Here is an 18964-nt window from a genome sequence, read left to right on the forward strand (position 1 = left end):
CTGTTTTTAAGAGGTTCTTGCTATGTAGTTCAAGCTGGCCTTGAACTTACTATGTAGTCCAGGCTGCTGACCTCAAACTCTTAGTGATCCTCCTGCCTCAGCCTCCCAAGTTCTGGGATTTACAGGTGTGTGCCACCATGCCCAGCTCCCTGATACCTATTTTGTTTGTTTGTTTTAGAGGAGAAAGGGGAAGCAAATGAGAGCAGATCTCCTATCCCTTAATAACCTCAGTTCCAGTGTTCAAAATTATTTTTAAGTTTGAATTTTTTTATTCATATATGTTTGCAGTACATACTGCTTACATTTGTCATGGGGAGTTGATATACGTACATAAAACATCTTTTTTTTCCTCATTGAGTTTATTGGTACATTTTAGGTATACAGTACAGTTACATTCATTGTTGGGATCTTGTACCTTTACATGACAGGTCTTGGTTCTCATTTTTCCCCTTGTCCCTGCCCTCCCTTCACCCGCTCCTCCCTTCCCTATTTACGAACACTTTATTTCCATTTTTTCATTTTCTCATTTTTTTCTTTTTCCCTTACTACCTTTCTCCTACCTTTCCCATTTATCCTACACCTTTATCCCTTTTATTTTTTTTAATTTAATTTTATTTAATTAAATTGAATTTATTGGTATATTCTAGGTAGACAGTACAGTTGCATTCATTACTGGGATCTTGTACCTTTACATGCCAGGTCTTGGTTCTCATTTTTTCCCCTTGTCCCCACCCTCCCTTCACCCCTTCTCCCCTCCCCACCTTCAAACACTTTAATTCCATTTTTACATTTTCTCATATTTTTTTTCCTTTTCCCTTGTTCCCCTTTCCCTTTCCTTCTCACTGTCCCTATATCTTTGGTCCTTTTCTTCCTATTTCACGTTGCTAATTGTCCCGTTAGAACCTTGAGTACTATTTTAGTCTTTATCCCTTTTCTCCCTATTTCACATTGTCAATTTATATCATTACGATCTTTACATAAAACATCTGAATTCTTTTTACTTCCCTTTTCCTCCCTTCTCTTCCCTCTTCTGTCCCTCTCAAATAAATTTAAAGTGAGCTGGGCATGGTGGTACACATATGTGGTCCCAGTTACTTGGGAGACTGAGGCAGGATTGTAAGCCTGGGAGTTTGAAACCAGCCTAGGAAACGTAGCAAGATCTCATCTAAAACAAAAACAAAAAAACAAAACTGAAAACTAAAATCTTTTTTCAAGTTTGTGGCAAATTTATTTGGCAGCAAAACTACCTGAACTGACATTAGTCTATTTATATTTTATTTATTTCATTTATTGTGAATATTGTATCTTGATGCAAGGATACTAATGTTTGTTTACACAGTTTCTGCCAAGGGTGTTAATATATGTGTATTGTGCTCCTCTTTAAAATTCTGAAATATTCTGAATTTGGAAAGTCATATATTCTCATGGCATTCAGAGAGGGGATTGTGATTTTTTTTGGTACTGGAGATCGAACTCGGGTCCTTGTGCTTGCGAGGTAGGCGGAACCACTGAGCTAGGTGATTGTAAACTTTTATGATACATTGAATAGATGTAGATCTGATTCAGGAAATGGCAAATTGGCGTGTGGGCCAAATCTAGCCCACTGCTTAATTTTTATAAATAAAATTTTATTGAGACACAGTCATATCTACTTGTTTACATATTTCCAGTGGGTACCTTTAAGCTACAAAAGAATTGATCAGTTATAGTCCCTTAGCCACAAAACCAAAAACACTTGCTATCTGACCCTTTGCAGAAGATGTCTTCTCAATTCTGACCTAGATTAGGCAACTAAGGCAAATATGAGTTAAGTTTCTGTGTTGTGACATGGTATTTAAAATTTGAAATACCAGGTGTAGTTGCCGATACCCATAGTTCCAGCTACTTGCAAGGTTGAGACAGGAGGCTTACTAGAGCCTTGATGTTCAAGGCCGACCTGGGCAGCATACTGAGACCCTGTCTCAAAAAAGCAAGCCCATAGAATTGAAGTGGAAAATTTGTCTCTTCACCAGTTTGCACTGACTATATCAGTTCCCATAATATGTAGCTGCCTCTCTTGTGCCAATTAAGAGCTTATGTTGTGTCTTCCAACATCTTTTTCCTCTCTTGATACTCTCTGGACAGTTGAGCAGAAGAGTAATAATTTAAATATAAATTTGGTAATAATGCATCTGTGTGAAGGAAGAATTTAGGTTCACCGTAGGCTTCTTTCTGGGTAGAATAGAGTGCAGAAGAGACCTATAGGAACCTTTGTTGAGAAGGGCAAATGTGCTATTAATAATTATTCATATTTTTTCTTCTTTAGATTCTGAAACGTGTTCCCAATAGTGTGCTCTGGCTGTTACGTTTTCCAGCTGTGGGAGAGCCTAATATTCAGCAGTATGCGCAAAACATGGGCCTGCCTCAGAACCGTATCATTTTTTCGCCTGTTGCTCCTAAAGAGGAGCATGTCAGGAGAGGCCAGCTGGCTGATGTCTGCCTGGACACTCCACTCTGTAATGGGCACACTACAGGGATGGATGTCCTTTGGGCAGGGACACCGATGGTAACTATGCCAGGTAAATTGGTGATAAATCATTGGTCCCTTTCTTGCTCTTTAAAAAAATAATTTTCCTTTTGTGGGAGTACTTCGTGCCGAAACTATATATACTACTAGAAGTAATGCTTCAGGTAGAAAATGAGACATACTCAAATCTGAACACTTGTTCTCATCTGTGTTGTATGGATGCTTAACATAAATAACATTGGAAACCATGTGTTATTTCTATTCTCAAATGTATACTTGTTGTCTTTTATATTACAGGAGAGACACTTGCTTCTCGAGTTGCAGCTTCTCAGCTCACTTGCTTAGGTTGTCTTGAGCTTATTGCAAAAAACAGACAAGAATATGAAGACATAGCTGTGAAACTGGGAACTGATTTAGAATAGTAAGTAAACTTTCCATGAACAAAATTATATATTAGAATATAGCTTCTATAAAATGAAACCATAAATTAAGAGTAGTATAAAATAGGTCAATTAGTTGTATGCTCTATGAATGGGAGAATTGATTCGTAGTGAAGTAATCACTAGGTTTCACTATGTAAAGAATAAATAGCTGAATAAATTCAAGAAAATTGAAAGGCAAACAACAGGGAAAGCATCTTTGTTTCATACGACAAAGTATGGCTAGGCGTGGTGGTGCACACCTGTAATGCCAGCACTCAGGAGGCTGAGGCAGGAGGATCGCTGTGAGTTTGAGACCAGCCTGGGCTACATAGTGAGTTCCAGGTCAGTCTCAACTACATAGTGAGATCCTGTCTCAAAAAAAAAAAAAAAGTATTAATGGCCTGAAGAACATTTAAATTTTAAATCCCTTCATGGGAAAGTAGACAAGGAAATGACCAGACAACTCACTGAAGTAGAAGTAGAAATGATTAACAAGAAAAAGTTTTAGTTTTTCTAGTAGAAATGCCAATTAAAGTAATATTGAGAGGGCTGGGAATTTAGCTGAGTGGTTCCGCTGCCTGTTTCACAAGTGCAAAGTCCAGAGTTCAATGATCCCTAGTACCAAAAAAAAAAAAAAAAAAATTGAGGGATATCCATTATTTGCCTATAAAATAAAGGTTTTTAATATATTGATGAGGAAGCATTAAGGCACTAGTCCTTTCATACACTAGTGATTAAATTGGTACAACCCTTCCTCAGAGTTTTCAGAATATTAAAAAATATCAGACCTTTGACCCTTATACTTCCACTTCTCAATTATAGCATAAAAAAACCCAAAACCTTAATTGCCTGAAAATGGTTTGGAATTAGAGGGGTAATGTTGAGGTAAATGAAGGTTCACCCATCCAATGAAATAGTCATTATCTTACCCCCATTCTCTCACTGGAGTCTGAACCCAGGACCTTCACACTGAGCTGATCTGCAACTCCAGAACTTTTTATTCTGTGAAAAGGTCTTGCTAAGTTGTCCAGCCTATGCTCAAACCCGAAATCCTCCTGTCTCAGCTTCCCAGAGTGTTTGGGTTACAGGCATGCCCCACCATGCCTGGCCAGTATTTATCTTTTTTTGAGGTAGGGTCTTTCTATATAGTTCAGGCTGGCCTTGAACTCACTATGTAGCCCACGCTGGCCTTGAACCTGCAACAATCCTTCTGGAGCCTTAGCGTCCCAAGTGCTGGAATTACAGGTGTGCGCTACCACAGCCGGCTTAATTAATGAGTTTTTTTTCTTTGAGTATATTGGTGACTTTTTTTAAGAAGTAGCATATTATAAGCTTTGTGCTTTTGGGAAAGATTATCTCAATGTGCTTTGTTCCTTTACCTGCAAAATGAAACTTGTGGTGCTGAAATGGGAAGTTTTAGAAAGGCACTCCATGTGAAGAACTTAGAACAGTGCTTGCTACATCATATGTAAGCATTCAACATATGTTAGCTACTTAATATTTTCAGAATTTTCCCTATTGAACGTAGAAAAGTGAAAATTTTGAGCCTAGGTATTAAAAAAGTTAAGGATCATGTCTGTCAGCCCCAGGGATTAAAAACAGTTGACAATGCAGTCTATTTTAAATTTTTATTAGATGTTTGGAACTTTCGTTTAATTCATATCATAATTTCCTTGATATTTTATTATGTAAAATTTCAATTTCATAATAAACATTTCCATACCCACTGCTTAAATTCTATTATCAACACTTCATTATACTTTCTGTATTACATATCTATCTTTATTCCTCTTTCCAGCAAGCAGTCCATCTTACTTGATATATTTTGTCACCATTTTTTTTTTGAGATGTTCTTGCTGTGAAGTTTAGGCTGGTCTTGAACTCACTCCGTGTCCTAGGCTGGACTCATACAATCTTGTGCCTCAGCCTCCTGAGTCCTGGAATTACAGACATGTGCCACCACACCTGGCATACGATAAATTTTGAAGTAAATGGCAGATATCAGTACACTTTTCCCTAAATACTACTGAGTGGGTATTATTCATTGGAATTCAGTACTACTTTTTACTTTTGAAGTAGAATTTATATACAGTGGAATGAAAATAATAATCGTTCAGTAAGATTTGAGAAATAATCTTTGCAATCTAAACCCTTCTCACATCCAGAATATTACCATCATTCCAGCAAGTTCTTTCATGTTGCTTCTCCATTTGTCCCCTTCATGAATTCCCAGAGACAGCTACTGTTCTGTTTTTTTTTCCCATTATAAATTAGTTTTGCCTTAATATACATGGAACCATGCAGTGTGTACCCTGTAACAGGCTCTTTTCATTGGGCAGATTCTTTTTTACTGCTGAATAGTATTTCATTGTGTGTATATATCATAATTTATCAGTTCTCCAGTTGCCACACAACTTTTTAAAAAAATACATAGCACAGAGAGTCTTTCTTTGGAAAGTACTATTAATATGAACATGCTTGGACTGAGGCTAGATAAAGTACATAGCTGTTTTACTAGTTCTGGCACAGCCAACATTAAAAGAAGTTTTTAATTATTGCTTTTTGAAATAGTGTTTGGCTTCTGATTTTGAAGTAATAATTCTTAAGTATATTCAGAGATTAAGCAAGAAAGAGAATCCCCCCCCCCATATTTCTGACCCGAGCCATGGTCTTGGTATTATTAGGAATGCTTTCATTGTATATCTAAATAAAGGACTCATACTAGTAGGAAATTATGGCACTAGATATACTATATTTCTTTTCCCCTTAAGTATTTTCTATTTCATTAAAATCTTTAATGTTGGGTGCAGTGGTACATGCCTGTGATTCCAGCACTTGAGAGACTGAGGCAGGTAGATTTTGAATTGGAGGCTAGCCTGAACTGCATAGCAAGATCTTGTCTCAAAAAACAAAACAAAAATAACTTCATAAACTGAGTACTTCATATTATAAAGTTTGTGTCTGAACTATTGTAATGATGCTTCATTAAACATCTTTGTTTATATGTTCATGTATATCTGTGTTTCTGATAATTTCTTTTGAGTAGATTGAAAAGTATTGTTGATAGATTGGAGAATTATGAATATTTAAGATTGTTAATAGATACATTGCTAAATTGCTTACCAGAAAAGCAAGCAGTTTACATTCAGACAGTACATGGGAATAGTCATGTACCATTGCTAATTCTCATTTTTATAAGGTTGAAATGGAGAGAGCATTGCTACCCTTTAGATTACCTGTTTAGGAAAGAACTAAAGTTTTTCAAAGAATGTGGATTTATAGTGCTGCTTAATAGTATTAACATTATATTAGCTATGACCTTTCCCTTTTTCAACATGAGGTAACAGGTTAATAAGAAAAGAAAGTATTATGTACTTTGATCATCTATTTTGCCAGAAAAATGACTAGGTATTAAGAGAGTCTATTTCTAAGTTTCTGCTCTTTTTTTTATTACCCAGCCTAAAGAAAATACGTGGCAAAGTCTGGAAGCAGAGAATATCTAGCCCTCTGTTCAACACCAAACAATATACAATGGAACTAGAGCGGCTCTATCTGCAGATGTGGGAGCATTATGCAGCTGGCAACAAACCTGACCACATGATTAAAACTGTTGAAGTCACTGAGTCAGCCTAATAAAGACTGTGTACAGGAGAATTACCCCTATACCTGAGCCTCAACCTTCTGGGGGAAAGGGAACTAGATAACATACTTTTTACTTATCTGTACAGTACCATGTTGCAGAATGGTGATATGGTAATAGAATAGCACAGCCAGACTTGCTTCCTGCACAGTAGGGAGAAACACAAGAGATGGGAAAATGCTGTTCCACACGGAATCTCCAGAGTTTTGCATCAATCAGGTCTGGAAGGTCTGATCTCCCTTGGTCTTCCATGGGATGCTTATTGTGGAGGGGAGATATAGATTGTCCGGCCCTTTTGTGATTCCATGGATTGACTGAGTCTTCTGAATTTTTTTTTCCTTTTTATTTTGGGTTTTGGAGCTTTTAAAAATATTTGGTTTCAGGTATTTTTATCATGTGAAGTGTTTTTGATTCTCTTGAAATAAGGTTTTAAGCTAAAATGTTGCTCCCTGTTTTAGTTTCTAAACTCTGACAGATTAAGGAGGACTTTGCTGGTGTAGTCTTTTTATAGGTTTTATAAACCACTTGAGCCTATATCAGTCATTTTAGTGTCTGACCTGGTATTTGGAGCTATCTGTGCTTTTTTGGTTTAGATGATGACTCAGAATTTTTCCTGGTCTTATTTCCTATTTCCTTCTCTCCTCCACCTCCCTCCCTTTCAAAATTCTCCTGTAACTAAGCTAACAAAACCATGTCTGATTCAAAACATCCCAGAGTGTTTCTCTTAAACACATCATCTGGTGCCAAATGAAAATTCCTAGGAGTAATTTACTAATCATGAAGGGCACAGTTGTGGTACTGCCATTGTTGAGTATAATTTTTTTTTTTTGCTTAATTTTGACCTATTTCACCAGTGTTTTATCCTTGACTGCCTCTTCTATGCTGCTTCCACAAATGATAGTGTGTGATAAGATTTTTGCCTTCCTTTCTAAAGTTTGTTTTTTTTAAAGTGAGTCCTGTTCTTCCTATTTCTTTCAGCAGAAATGAAATCCCAGGTAAGTATAAGTATTCAAATATTCGATCAGTAAGTTACAGTTATCTTCACTACATTATGTAACGTTCATTGAAAAATGTGTTATAGGTAAAATTACTGAAGGACCATATATGTATAAAGCTATTTTTCAGACTTTGTTAGGGTATTATATAATAACTGTCTTCTGGACTCGGTTTTGAAGTCTGGATTCGGCCTCATTTGTAGCAAACTGCACTGTTACTTGGTATGGAGTACAAATTAGGCTTCTTAGCAGCTGGAGTTCTTGATATCAAAAATCATAGGAATAAAACTATCAAATTTCACAAAGGGTCAGAGGCTTGAGGCTTAAGCCAACATATGAAAATATGTTTGTCTTGCTGTACTGCACTTATGATATCAAGTCACAGATAATTTTTTGTCTGCTAGTAGTGTTCTAGATAATAATGTCTTTTCCAAAGCTCTGAGGCAGTGCACCTATTCTGTAGTTGCAGCTGTTGCCTGAATGTATCCTGGCTGACAAATTATTGAATAATAAGAACTTGAATTTCTGAAAGATTATTACTGCTAACCAAAATCTGAGTCAGGAGTCTTAATTGTAATTCTGCTTCAGAATTACATATTAACGAACTGTGTGTACCTTTCAACAACGTAAATCAAGAAACGTCAATTAAGGGATTTCTCAGTTTATTTTTTATCTGATTGAGATATCAATTAAGATTGCTAGCAAGATTGCTCATAAACTGATGTGAAGTTCACTGAGCTGCTCATTGTGAAATAGGATACTATTCTTCCAATGCCCTCAAGGCTGTAGCCTTACAGCTGTTTTACATAGCACATCATTCCTCCTATAGGGATGAACTTCCTGGCACGAAAAGTAGCCGCTCTGGTTAAAGCTTCGCTTATTGTAACAGGCTTTTATTCCCAGGTAATATGTTTTTGGAAGACTTAATTCTGAATAGAGATATAGACATTACTGGAAACTAATTTTTTTCTATTATACTCTGCTTTATCAAAAAAAAGTAAAACATTGAAATTGTGCTACGGGAATTCAGATGTTGTCTTGCAATCTTTAAATAATAAATGAATGATTTCCCCTTAATATGGCTGATGTATTTTCTGTCCTATTATTGTGACTGTTGGGCAGAATAATGGGGGCATTCCATGATGAAACCTACATTTGAACAGGTACAAACATGGTATAGATTTTCCTATTATAGTTGCAATACTAAGAATTTTTTTGTTTATTCATCAAGTTTGATGGAGGGGTGGGACTGGTATATGATTGTTTAAGAAGACAAAAAAGCCTTTGACCCCTAACAAAACCATTAGTGTTGGTTGTTTGCTTATGACCACTGGCTTCATTTACTCTTGAGGCCTCCTTCTTTCTTTGTGTGGGCTTTTTTGGGGGAGGGGCATTTTGGAGCAAAGTTATTTTTCTTGCTGATTTGTGAAGTGGTTAGACTCAGCCACAGGGGAGAGGAGGATTTCAGTGTTTTAGGAGTCTTGGACACATTTGGCTGCCAGTTTTCTCAGAGATAAGAGGGGAAATTTTATTATTTCAGGTATTTTACTTTCCAACTTGTCTTCACTGGTTTCCTGAAAGAGCATTGGGAGAGAGGTGTCTAGCTCATCATAAGTTTTTACTCTCACCTTATTTCCCATCTACTTCAGCTTCTTCCTTTAGTCTATAAACTTAAACTGTTTTGTTTTTGTTTTTTGAAACAGGGTCTCACTATATAGTTGAGATTGACCTGGAACTCACTATGTAGCCCAGGCTGGCCCCAAATTCACAGTGATCCTCCTGCCTCAGCCTCCCAAGTGCTGGGATTACAGGCACCATGCCTGGCTATTATAAACTTATACTGTATAACCTCTGAACTAACCGCCTTTTAAAAACATTTTTTAAAATTATCTTTTGGGGTGGGTACCGGAGATTGAACTCTGGATCTTGTGTTTATGAGGCAGGTGGTGAAACCACTGAGCTAAATCCCCAGCCCTGTAAAAAAAATTTGAGATATTGGGAATTGAACCCTGGGCCTTCTTAGTGAGTTACATTCCCAGCCCTTTTATTATTTTTTATTTTGAGACAGGCTCTTGCTGAGTCATTAAGTTGCCCAGTGTGGGCTTGAAGTTGGGATCCTTCTGTCTCAGTCTCCCAGAGTGCTGGGATTGTAGGCATGTACCACCACGCTAGGCCTAAAGTGCTTTAAGATTCTATTCTAATTCTAACCTGCTCTTCTTTGAAGCTTGTGTCTTAATATCTAACATTTAGGTTCTTTGCCCAAACCATAAGGCATACAGTTACATAATCCCCTTTTTATGAAGGAGGTTTAATACAGGAGACTTCATTTGCAAGTCGGTTATTACAGTATTAATGAGCATCTTTTATCCCGTACCCCATCAACTCATGCATTTATATATATAAAGTTTGGTACATAAGGAGTTTTGAAGTTAGCACTGTTGGAGTTTGAATCTCAGGTCTCATAGGATTTCTTTTTTCTTTTTTTCTTTTTTCTTTTTTTTTGAGACAGGGTCTCACTATGTTGTTGAAACTGACCTGGAACTCACTATGTAGCCCAGGCTGGTCTTGAACTCACAGTGATCCTCCTGCCTCAGCCTCACGAGTGCTGGGATTACAGACATGCGCCACCACGCCCGGCCTCATAGGATTTCTTAAAGTGAGCACTAACCTAGCCCCTTCTTTTTTTACTTGGATGCATAGGTGTTGCTATGTTGCCCAGACCTCAGCTTTCAGAATGGCTGGGGTGACAGGGACATGCCATCATACTTGGTTTGTTGCTTTCTTTTCTCTTTTTCTTTTTCTTTCTTTCCTCCTTGTGGTACCAGGATCAAACTCAGGACCTGGTGCTAAGATTAATAAATTTAGGACCAGAGATGGAACTCAGTGGTGCCATGTCTGTCTGGCAAGCGCCAGGTCCTGAGTTCAATTCTCAGTACCAAAAGAAAAAAAAAAACTCCAGGGATTTAGCTCAGTGGTGCTGTGCCTGCCTGGCAAGAGCAAGGTCCTGAGTTTGATCCCCGGTACCGGGGATGGGGGTGGGGTGGGGTGGGAGTTAACTCACATAAAACAGTTGGAACAGTGCCTATCACAAAAAATCCTTTCAAGAGTTCGATCCCAAGTACAAAAAAAAAATAGTATCAAACTGGGATGATTTATTTGTATTGTGTTGGCCAAATAGTTAAATTATGAAACGTATGGGTGTCTGATGGAAAGAAGGGCACAGTCTTAAAAAAAGCATTGACTCCTTCCATTTGTTTTTCTTGGTGTGTTTGGAGTGAGCGCCAACACAGATAATCAAGTTTTTATCTCTAGGAATCGCGTTCTAGAAGCAAACGTCTAATTTCAGTGATGCTAGTCCACGTTGGGTTGCTGCCTCGCTCTTAGGTAGGGTGGCCCTCCCCACTAGCCCCACGTAGTTCCTAGGGCTGACTAGCGAATAGGAGTTTGGGCAATTCAAGCAAGGAACAACTCTCATGTATCCCATTTGCCACACGAAACTTCATTGGAGGACTCGGCTTCATTTTTCCTTATCACCCAAAAATGTAATTTAGAGAGAGACCTTTACCCAACAGAAGTGGGGGTAGTTCCCGAGCTCTATCAAAGTGGCGTGTGTGACATCTCGTGGAAGTGATCGATCTCACTCCGGAAGCAGTGTAACGGCATGAAATTTTAGTTCATACACGTTCATAGGGTAAAATTCCTATTTGCTTTGTGACCTCTTTAGGGATAGGTGGGTTCAGGGAGGGTGGGGCCACGTTAGTTCCTACCCCTTCCCCCGTGGGTCGGGCTTTATAAAAGGTCGTGACCCTGGCGCCCCAGCGCAGTTGCTGAACTTTCAGCGTCCGTTGCGAGTGTGCGGCAGCGCGCCGCACCCAGAGCCCCGGCAGCAGGTGAGTGACCGGTGGGCTGAGATGGGTATTAGTTGAGTAGGTTTAATTAAAAAGGACCACGCGTAACCTCGGAATGATTGTCCCGTAAACCTTTGGACAGAGGAAAGACCCGCTTGTGAGGTGCGGTGAAAGCAGGGGTAAGCGTAGGCGTGGGGGAGGAGTGGGAGTGGTCGAGGCCTGAACCCCAGCGGACTGGCTAGCAAGTTCCGGTGGAACTAGAGTGAGCAAAGGGTTTGCCGGCGTGCGGGGATGCTGATGTCAGGTGGAAGGCGGACTAGTGGAGCGAGGGAAGCCAGCGTTGGGGGGGGGTTAAACAGGTGCTTGGAACACTGGAAGGTGGGCCGTTGGGCGAGCGGTGGGGGAAGGGCGGTGTATTCGAGGCCTGATTGGTGGAGGCCTGAGCAAGGCGGGAGTGGGGGGAAGGGTAGAAGAATCGAGATTTGATTGGTGGAAGCGTCCGTTAGGAGAGTCTAGGTCGCCCTTGTGGGAGCCAGCGGGCGGCCTCTGGGCTCATATTTTGCCGGCACTCTTCGCTTCTCACCCCACTGCCGGAATAAGCACAGGTGGAAGCGTCGGGGTACTAGGCCGGCAGTTGACTGGCCTGGAAGGACTGGATTAGAGTGTGGAGTCAGGACGTGTAGTGGCGGCAGGGGGGGGGGGCGGTGAAGGAGTCAACGGTCTCTGCCTGCCATAAGGGGAAAATTTGGGGGGGGCAGGTCAGTGGGGATGTGGGGATTGGAATGGCTTTGGGAGTGAGGGGACTGAGCAAGAGGTTGGGAAATGCTATAGCTTTACTGGGAGGAAAAATTTTTTTATCTAGTGGAAGCTAACGAATGTCTGCTGCCTCCCTAAGCGGGTAGCATTATATTTGTGTGTGTGTGTTTTAGTATGGGGGATCGAACTCAGGACCTTGTGCTTGCAAGGCAGGCAGCGGCATCCCTGGCCCAACATTTGAAATGACTTAACTTTAGGGGCCACTTTGCTTTGAACTTTTCTGATTAATCTGCAAAGAGCCCTGGTGAGGCAGATAGGGGTAGGAAATAGGCTTTTGTTTCTCTAGGGGTGGTTTTTGTTAGGTTGGGGTTTTTTGGTTTTTTTTTTAATGGTATGGGGAATCGAACTCCGACCCTTGCTCTTGCGAGGCAGTGTAGGGGTATTTTTTTGAGGAGAGGTTTTATTTGTTAGGAACTTCTGGGCTCAAGCGATTCTCTTTTCCCTGGGAAAGCCTGCAATAAAACACATTTTTTTTTTTTTTGTACCAGGGATCAAACTCTTGGGATCACTTGCTAGGCATGTGGCGGCACCACTGAGCTAAATCCCCGGCCCTGCAATAAAACACATTTAAAATGCCTCTCATGCCACAGGTTGTGGTTCATTCCTGTAATTGTAGTACCCTGGGAGGCTGAGGCAGGAGGATCAGAAATTCGAGCCCATCCTGGGCAATTTAACAAGACCTCTCTGAAAATTAAATAAAGGGTGAGAATGTAGCTCTGTGAAGATGTTGACTCAGTTGGCTCAATCGCCGGTTCTGCGGGGGCGGGGGGGGGCTCTCATTCCAGAGTAAAGCTTCAGCTTTAAATTAGGACAAAGAAACTGCCCAAAGATAAATGCAGAATGTAGAAATGTCTCATTATAGTTCTGATTTTCTTAAGTATATCTTTGTCTTGACTACAGAAATGGACAAGTCCGAAGAACAGCTTGACCATTCTGGCCCATCCTTCATTCAGGATAAGGACGGGTAAGAATTGAAAAGTTCTATTTTCTCTTAGTGAAACAACTTTCTCAAAAAATATATGTTTATTTCGTTTAGAATCCACAGAGTATATATGATGGTTAAAACATTTTTTTTTGGCTTTAAAGAAAGCTTTTTTTTTTACTACATACATCTTAACAATGTACTGTAAATGGAGCAGGATCTAAAAAGCCTTTCAAATACAAACCAGCTAAAGATGACTAAACTACTAGCATGTTTGGAAACAGAACTCTAAAACTTTTTTTTTAAACATTTATATAATTTGTTCTTAACCCTAAAACAAAGTTCACATTTCAAGTTATAAGCTTACCACAGTAGTGTACAATGAAATGGTTTTGAAATAACAGAAACAGAGTCTTCTCTGTAGTACTCAACTGGTCGTCACCAACATTTGTTTTTAAGGTAGATTGGTAGTCACCAGATTAAGATGCCATTTTTTTGCTGTTTTTTTTCAATCTTAAAATGAAAATTGTAAAGAGGGATTGATTTGAGAATCTAGTGTCCAGCTTCCTCTACAATGCACTAGTCTTCTGTGTAATGTTTCTGTTAGTGGCCTGGTAGTTACAACTCCATGAGGCAATGCAATGCATTATCAAATATGTATGATTTCTAGAAAGTTATTTGTTGTGATAAAATTCAAACCTAGTCTTACAAAGATTTTACCCCATTGTTTTTTGTTTTGTTTTTTGGTACTGGGGATTTAACTCAGGACCTTGTGCTTGTGAGGCAGGCAGTGGCACCACTAAACTAAATCCTTGGCCCTCTACCTCATTGTTGATAGTACTGCCCTCTTGAGAGGGAGTATTTGTTTGTTTGTTTGATTTTTTTTCCCTTTAGATACTAGAGGTTAAATTCAGGGATGCTCTACCACTGAGTTATACCTCTAGCTCTTTTTATTTTTTATTGTGAGACAGGGTCTCACTAAATTGCCAAGGCTGGGCTTGTACTTTCAATTTTTCTGTCTCAGCCTCCTGGGTAGCTGGGATTACAGGTGTATACCATTGAGCCAAGCTACAGGACTTATTTGAAAATAGCTTTCTGTCTCTTCTAAGGTGTCTCTCTTCTAGAGCACTGCTGTTTTCCTCTCTCACAAACAAGCATGTAAGTGTGTAATATGGAGGAAAGTACAAACAATAGAACAGAGAAGTCTGCATAAGAACCTAATAATAGGGCCGGGGATTTAGCTCAGTGGTTCTGCCACCTGCCTTGCAAGCGCAAGGTCCCAAGTTCGATCCCCGATACCAAAAAAACCCACAAAAAACAAAAAAACACTAAAAACATATGAAATTTATTCATGATAAAAATATTTAAGATCAGTGGGGAAAATATGGATTAATCAATTGAAAATTTAAAGATAATAGGCCAACCACTTGAAAAAAAGAGTTGGCTTTTTTTATTGAGTTTATTGGTACTTTTAAAGTATACGGTATGTATAACATATATAATATTTAAAAACAAAAAAAAATGAAGCCACTAAAAATGCCACAAAAAACATGAATCTTATTTTCGGTAACTTTGGAATGGGAAAGTTTTCTGAGTTTAATATCAAACAAAAGGGGTAAAGATGGCGAATACGGGCCTGTTGGATTTAGCTCAGTGGTGCTGCCGCCTGCCTCAGAAGTGCAAGGTCCTGAGTTCGATCCCTACTACCAAAAAAAAAGATGGCAAAAAAATAACTGGAAAAGTATTTGCTTTATGCATGCCAAAGGGTATTTTGTTTGTTTGTTTGTTTGTTTGTTATTTGGTACTGGGGATCAACCTCAAGACCTTGCACTTGCAAGGCAGGCGGTGGCACCACTGAGCTAAATTCCCGGCCCAGAAAAAGGGTATTTTAATTTATAAAGAACTTTACAAATAACTTTATTTTAAATTTTTTATTGGTACATATTTGCCATATATAGTGCTCACATTCATCGTAGAGAATTTGTACCTGTACAATTTTTTCCCATCCCTCTCCCCTCCCTTCAACCCTTCTTCCCCTTCCCATTTACAGAAGTTTTGTTTCTATTTTTTTTTCCTTCCTTTCTTTTCTGAGACAGGGTCTCACTGTGTAGTTCAGGCTGGCCTTGATCTCACAGCAATACTGCCTCAGCTTCCTGAGTGCTGGGATTACAGGCGTGCACCACCACACTCAGCTTTTAATTCCCCCTCCCCGTTTCCCTTCCCATTTGAATATTTTTTTCTACTTCCTAATATCTATCCTCCATTTTGCTCCTTTTTTGCCCTTAGAGTTTCTCATACAGGAGAAACAATGCAATAACTTGTGTATATTATGTATTTTGCTTAAAATTGTGGTCCCAAGCTGCATCCATTTACCTACAAGTGACTAAAGTTTATCCTTCTTTGTGGCAGAATAGTACTCCATTATATATAAATACATTTTCTTTGTCGTTTCATCTGTCGATGGGTATTTGGACTGCTTGTAAGATTTAGCTATTATAAATTGTGGTGCTATAAACTTGGGTATGCATATCACTATGGTATGATGCTTTTAATTCTTTTGGTAAGATAACCAAGAAGGGGAATAGCTGGTTTAAATGGAACCTATGATTTTACTTTTTTTTGTTCTTTTTTTTTTTTTTCAGCTTTAATTGAGTTTATTGGTACATTTTAGGGATACAGTACAGTTACATTCATTGTTGGGAATTTGTACCTCTACATGACAGGTCTTGGTTCTCATTTTTTCCCCTTGTCCCTGCCCTCCCTTCACCCCCTCTCCCCCTCCCCATCTACAAACACTTTATTTCCATCTTTTCATTATCTCACATTTTTTTTGTTTTCCCTTATTACCCTTCCCCTACCCATCCCACCTTCCCTACACCTTTAGCTCCTTTCTTCCCATTTCTAAATGTCAGTAATCTTATTAGGATCTTCTGTATTATTGCAGATTATTCACACCAGAGTGTTCTGTTTTTGAGACATGGTCTCATGTAGTTTAGGCTGGCCTTGAACTCACCATGTAGCCCAGATAAATGATGCCCCATGTTGGCAGGTTTGTAGGAGAGGCAGCATTTATTTGTAATAGCTAAACTTTCAAAAGAGCTTAGATATCCTAAGGGTCTAGTTGAATAAATAATGGTTCATCCAAAAAAATGTGACGAGAGCTCTGTGTACTCCTAACAGTAACACAGACCAACATACTAATTTAAGAGCTTTATAGAAGGATAAGATATGTTGTTTATCTCTGGGAAGTGTGACTAATGGAGAAACAGACAAAATTTCTTCTTCATACCTCTTTTAAAAACTGTCTGGTAAGGGCCATGGATTTAGCTCAGTGGCATTGCGCCTGCCTGGCAAAAGCAAGGTTCTGAGTTCGAACCCCAGTACCCCCCCAAAAAAAATCTGGTAAATACCATTCATGATAGTTGTGAAAATAGTGGAAATTAGCAAGAAAATACAACAAGCAAACCTTGAAAAATATACATTTTAACAATTAATAAAAAGAAATGGTTGTAATCCCAGCACTTGGGAGGCTGGGGCAGGAGGATTGCTGTGAGTTCGAGACCAGCCTGGGCTACACAGTGAGTTCCAGGTCAGCCTCAACTACATAGTGAGACCCTGGCTCAACAAAAAAAAAAAAAAAAAAAAAAAAAAAAAAAAAAAAAAAAAAAAAAAAAAGAAAGAAAGAAAGAAAGAAAGAAATGGTTGACGTTAGTGGTTCTGAGAGGTAGTCTCTCTGATTTATTAGTCAGTCCCTTGTGAATTGATTAACAGGAGTTGTAACTCTAGCATCTGAGGAAGAGTTGATAAACCTCAGTTTCTGAAGCTTCAAGTACAAAGATCAGATCCCAGACTGTGGTTGGAGGTGGTTCTTGAGGTTGAACAATAACCTGCCAGTTGCTACGCCCACCCAAGCTGCAAGTCAGATTATGACTTCTTCTGATCTGGACATGTGTTTTCATTAATGTGGAAAAGACTCAGTAATTTTTAACTTTGGACTTACTCTGTACTTCAAACCTTCATCTAGGTGGTTGTAAATGTATAATTAAAAGTTTTGCATGGGGGCAATAATTAGTATGACCTAAAAAGCAAATATCCTTCCAGATTTGACATTTTATAAGGGAGATTAGAAGCTAATAAATAAAAAATGATATTTTTGATTTTTGAGACAGTGTCTCACTATGTAGTTGAGACTGACCTGGAACTCACTATATAGCCCAGGCTGGTCTCGAACTCACAGCAATCCTCCTGCCTCAGCCTCCGAAGTGCTGGGATTACAGGCGTGCGCCACCATGCCCAGCCATAAAAAAGGATTTTTGGAATCATTTTTTGAGATTCATTCATATATTCATTCAACAAGTTATTTATTGAATCCTTTTTTTGTTTTGTTTTGTTTTATTTTGTTTGTACTGGGGATCAAAATTGCAAGGCAGGCGGCGGAACCAATGAGCTAAATCCCTGGCCCTGATTTGGATTTTTTTTTTCTTCATTGAGTTTATTGGTACATCTTAGGTATACAGTACGGTTACATTCATTATTGGGATCTTGTACCTCTACATGAAAGTCTTGGTTCTCATTTTTTCCCCTTGTCCCTGCCCTCCCTTCACCCCCTCCTCCACTCCCATGATTTGGATTTTTTTGAGATGGCTCACTATGTAATTCAGGTTGGCCTTGAACTCACTATGTAGTCCAGGCTGGCCTTGAACTTGTAGTGATCCTTCTGCTCAGCCTCCCAAGTGCTGGAATTACAGGTGTGCGCCAGCATGCCTGGCCATGAATCCTGACTATTGAAATAAATAACAATTCAAATTCCTTACGTAGTTTACCTAATCTGAGGTGAGAGAAGAAACATGTAAGCTAGCAATTACAGGAATATGATAAATGTTGTGATAGACAAGAAGTGATGATCCCATAGACATACATACTTTTCACAATAGCCCTATGGAGAAAATGATTCTTTCATAATTGAGGCCCAAGAACTGGATATTATAGATGTCTAAGTGGGAAATAATGTTAAATTATGATAGGTTGTTAATAATGGGGAGACTTAGATGAATACACAATATGTTGTAGTTTACCAATTGTTCTCTTTATATTTATTTAGGTACTAGGAATTGAACCCAGGGCCTTTGTACTGAGCTACAGTCCAGCTCTTTTTTTTTTTTTTTTTTTTTTTTTTTAGGTCTTGCTAAGTTACTAAATTGTCCAGACTGAGCTAAAATGAAATCCTCCTGCCTCAGCCTCCTAGAGTGGTAAGATTGTAGGTACACCAGCATGCCCAGCCTTTATTTCATTATTTTTGCACTGCTGGGGACCCAATCCAGAGCCTTAGACACTAGTGAGTGCTCTACTATTGAGTTAACATCCCTAGCTCAGTAGTTCATCATTTTTTCTGAAAACAAGTTTTATTTAAATAAGAGCTTAAATACATTATATAACATCAAAACTAGAAGGGAGAAAGAAATCCAAAACCAGTTTGTTAACCTCACATGGCATTGGGCAGCTGCTGTGGGTGGGTTGCAAGCTGTCCACAGCTACACTGGTCACATCAGGTCAATTTGTTTCCTTGTCAGAAGTTTAACTACACCAGCCTGGCTTTGTGTGCTGGGGTTTGATGTTCCTTAGCTAGGATGACTGGTCCAAAAGACCTCAGCACAGCCAGGCGTGGTGGTGCACACCTGTAATCCCAGCACTCGGGAGGCTGAGGCAGGAGGATCACTGTGAGTTGGAGACCAGCCTGGGCTATATAGTGAGTTCGAGGTCAGTCTCAACTGCACAGTGAGACCCTGTCTCAAAAAAAAAAAAATTGAAAACAAAA

General features: G+C 39.1%; 2 protein-coding genes across 3 annotated transcripts in view; both read left to right on the plus strand.

Annotated features, from left to right (window-relative positions):
* Ogt (O-linked N-acetylglucosamine (GlcNAc) transferase) overlaps positions 1-8651 on the plus strand; it is a 51821-nt gene extending 43170 nt beyond the window's left edge. For both annotated transcript variants that reach the window (XM_010607954.3, XM_010607955.3), the window contains exons 20-22: positions 2306-2558; positions 2804-2927; positions 6387-8651. In XM_010607954.3, the coding sequence (XP_010606256.1) occupies positions 2306-2558; positions 2804-2927; positions 6387-6561 (552 nt within the window). In that variant the 3' untranslated portion in view covers positions 6562-8651. The remainder of the gene's footprint in view (positions 1-2305; positions 2559-2803; positions 2928-6386) is intronic.
* Positions 8652-10748: 2097 nt separating this feature from the next.
* The window catches only part of Gcna (germ cell nuclear acidic peptidase), a 39561-nt gene continuing 31345 nt past the window's right edge, over positions 10749-18964 (plus strand). Inside the window, exons 1-2 of the mRNA XM_033760484.1 lie at positions 10749-11453; positions 13128-13191. Of these exons, the coding sequence (XP_033616375.1) occupies positions 13130-13191 (62 nt within the window). The 5' untranslated portion in view covers positions 10749-11453; positions 13128-13129. The remainder of the gene's footprint in view (positions 11454-13127; positions 13192-18964) is intronic.

Source organism: Fukomys damarensis, unplaced genomic scaffold, assembly GCF_012274545.1.
Source record: "Fukomys damarensis isolate Sample0158 unplaced genomic scaffold, DMR_v1.0_HiC HiC_scaffold_39, whole genome shotgun sequence".
Taxonomy (NCBI): domain Eukaryota; kingdom Metazoa; phylum Chordata; class Mammalia; order Rodentia; family Bathyergidae; genus Fukomys; species Fukomys damarensis.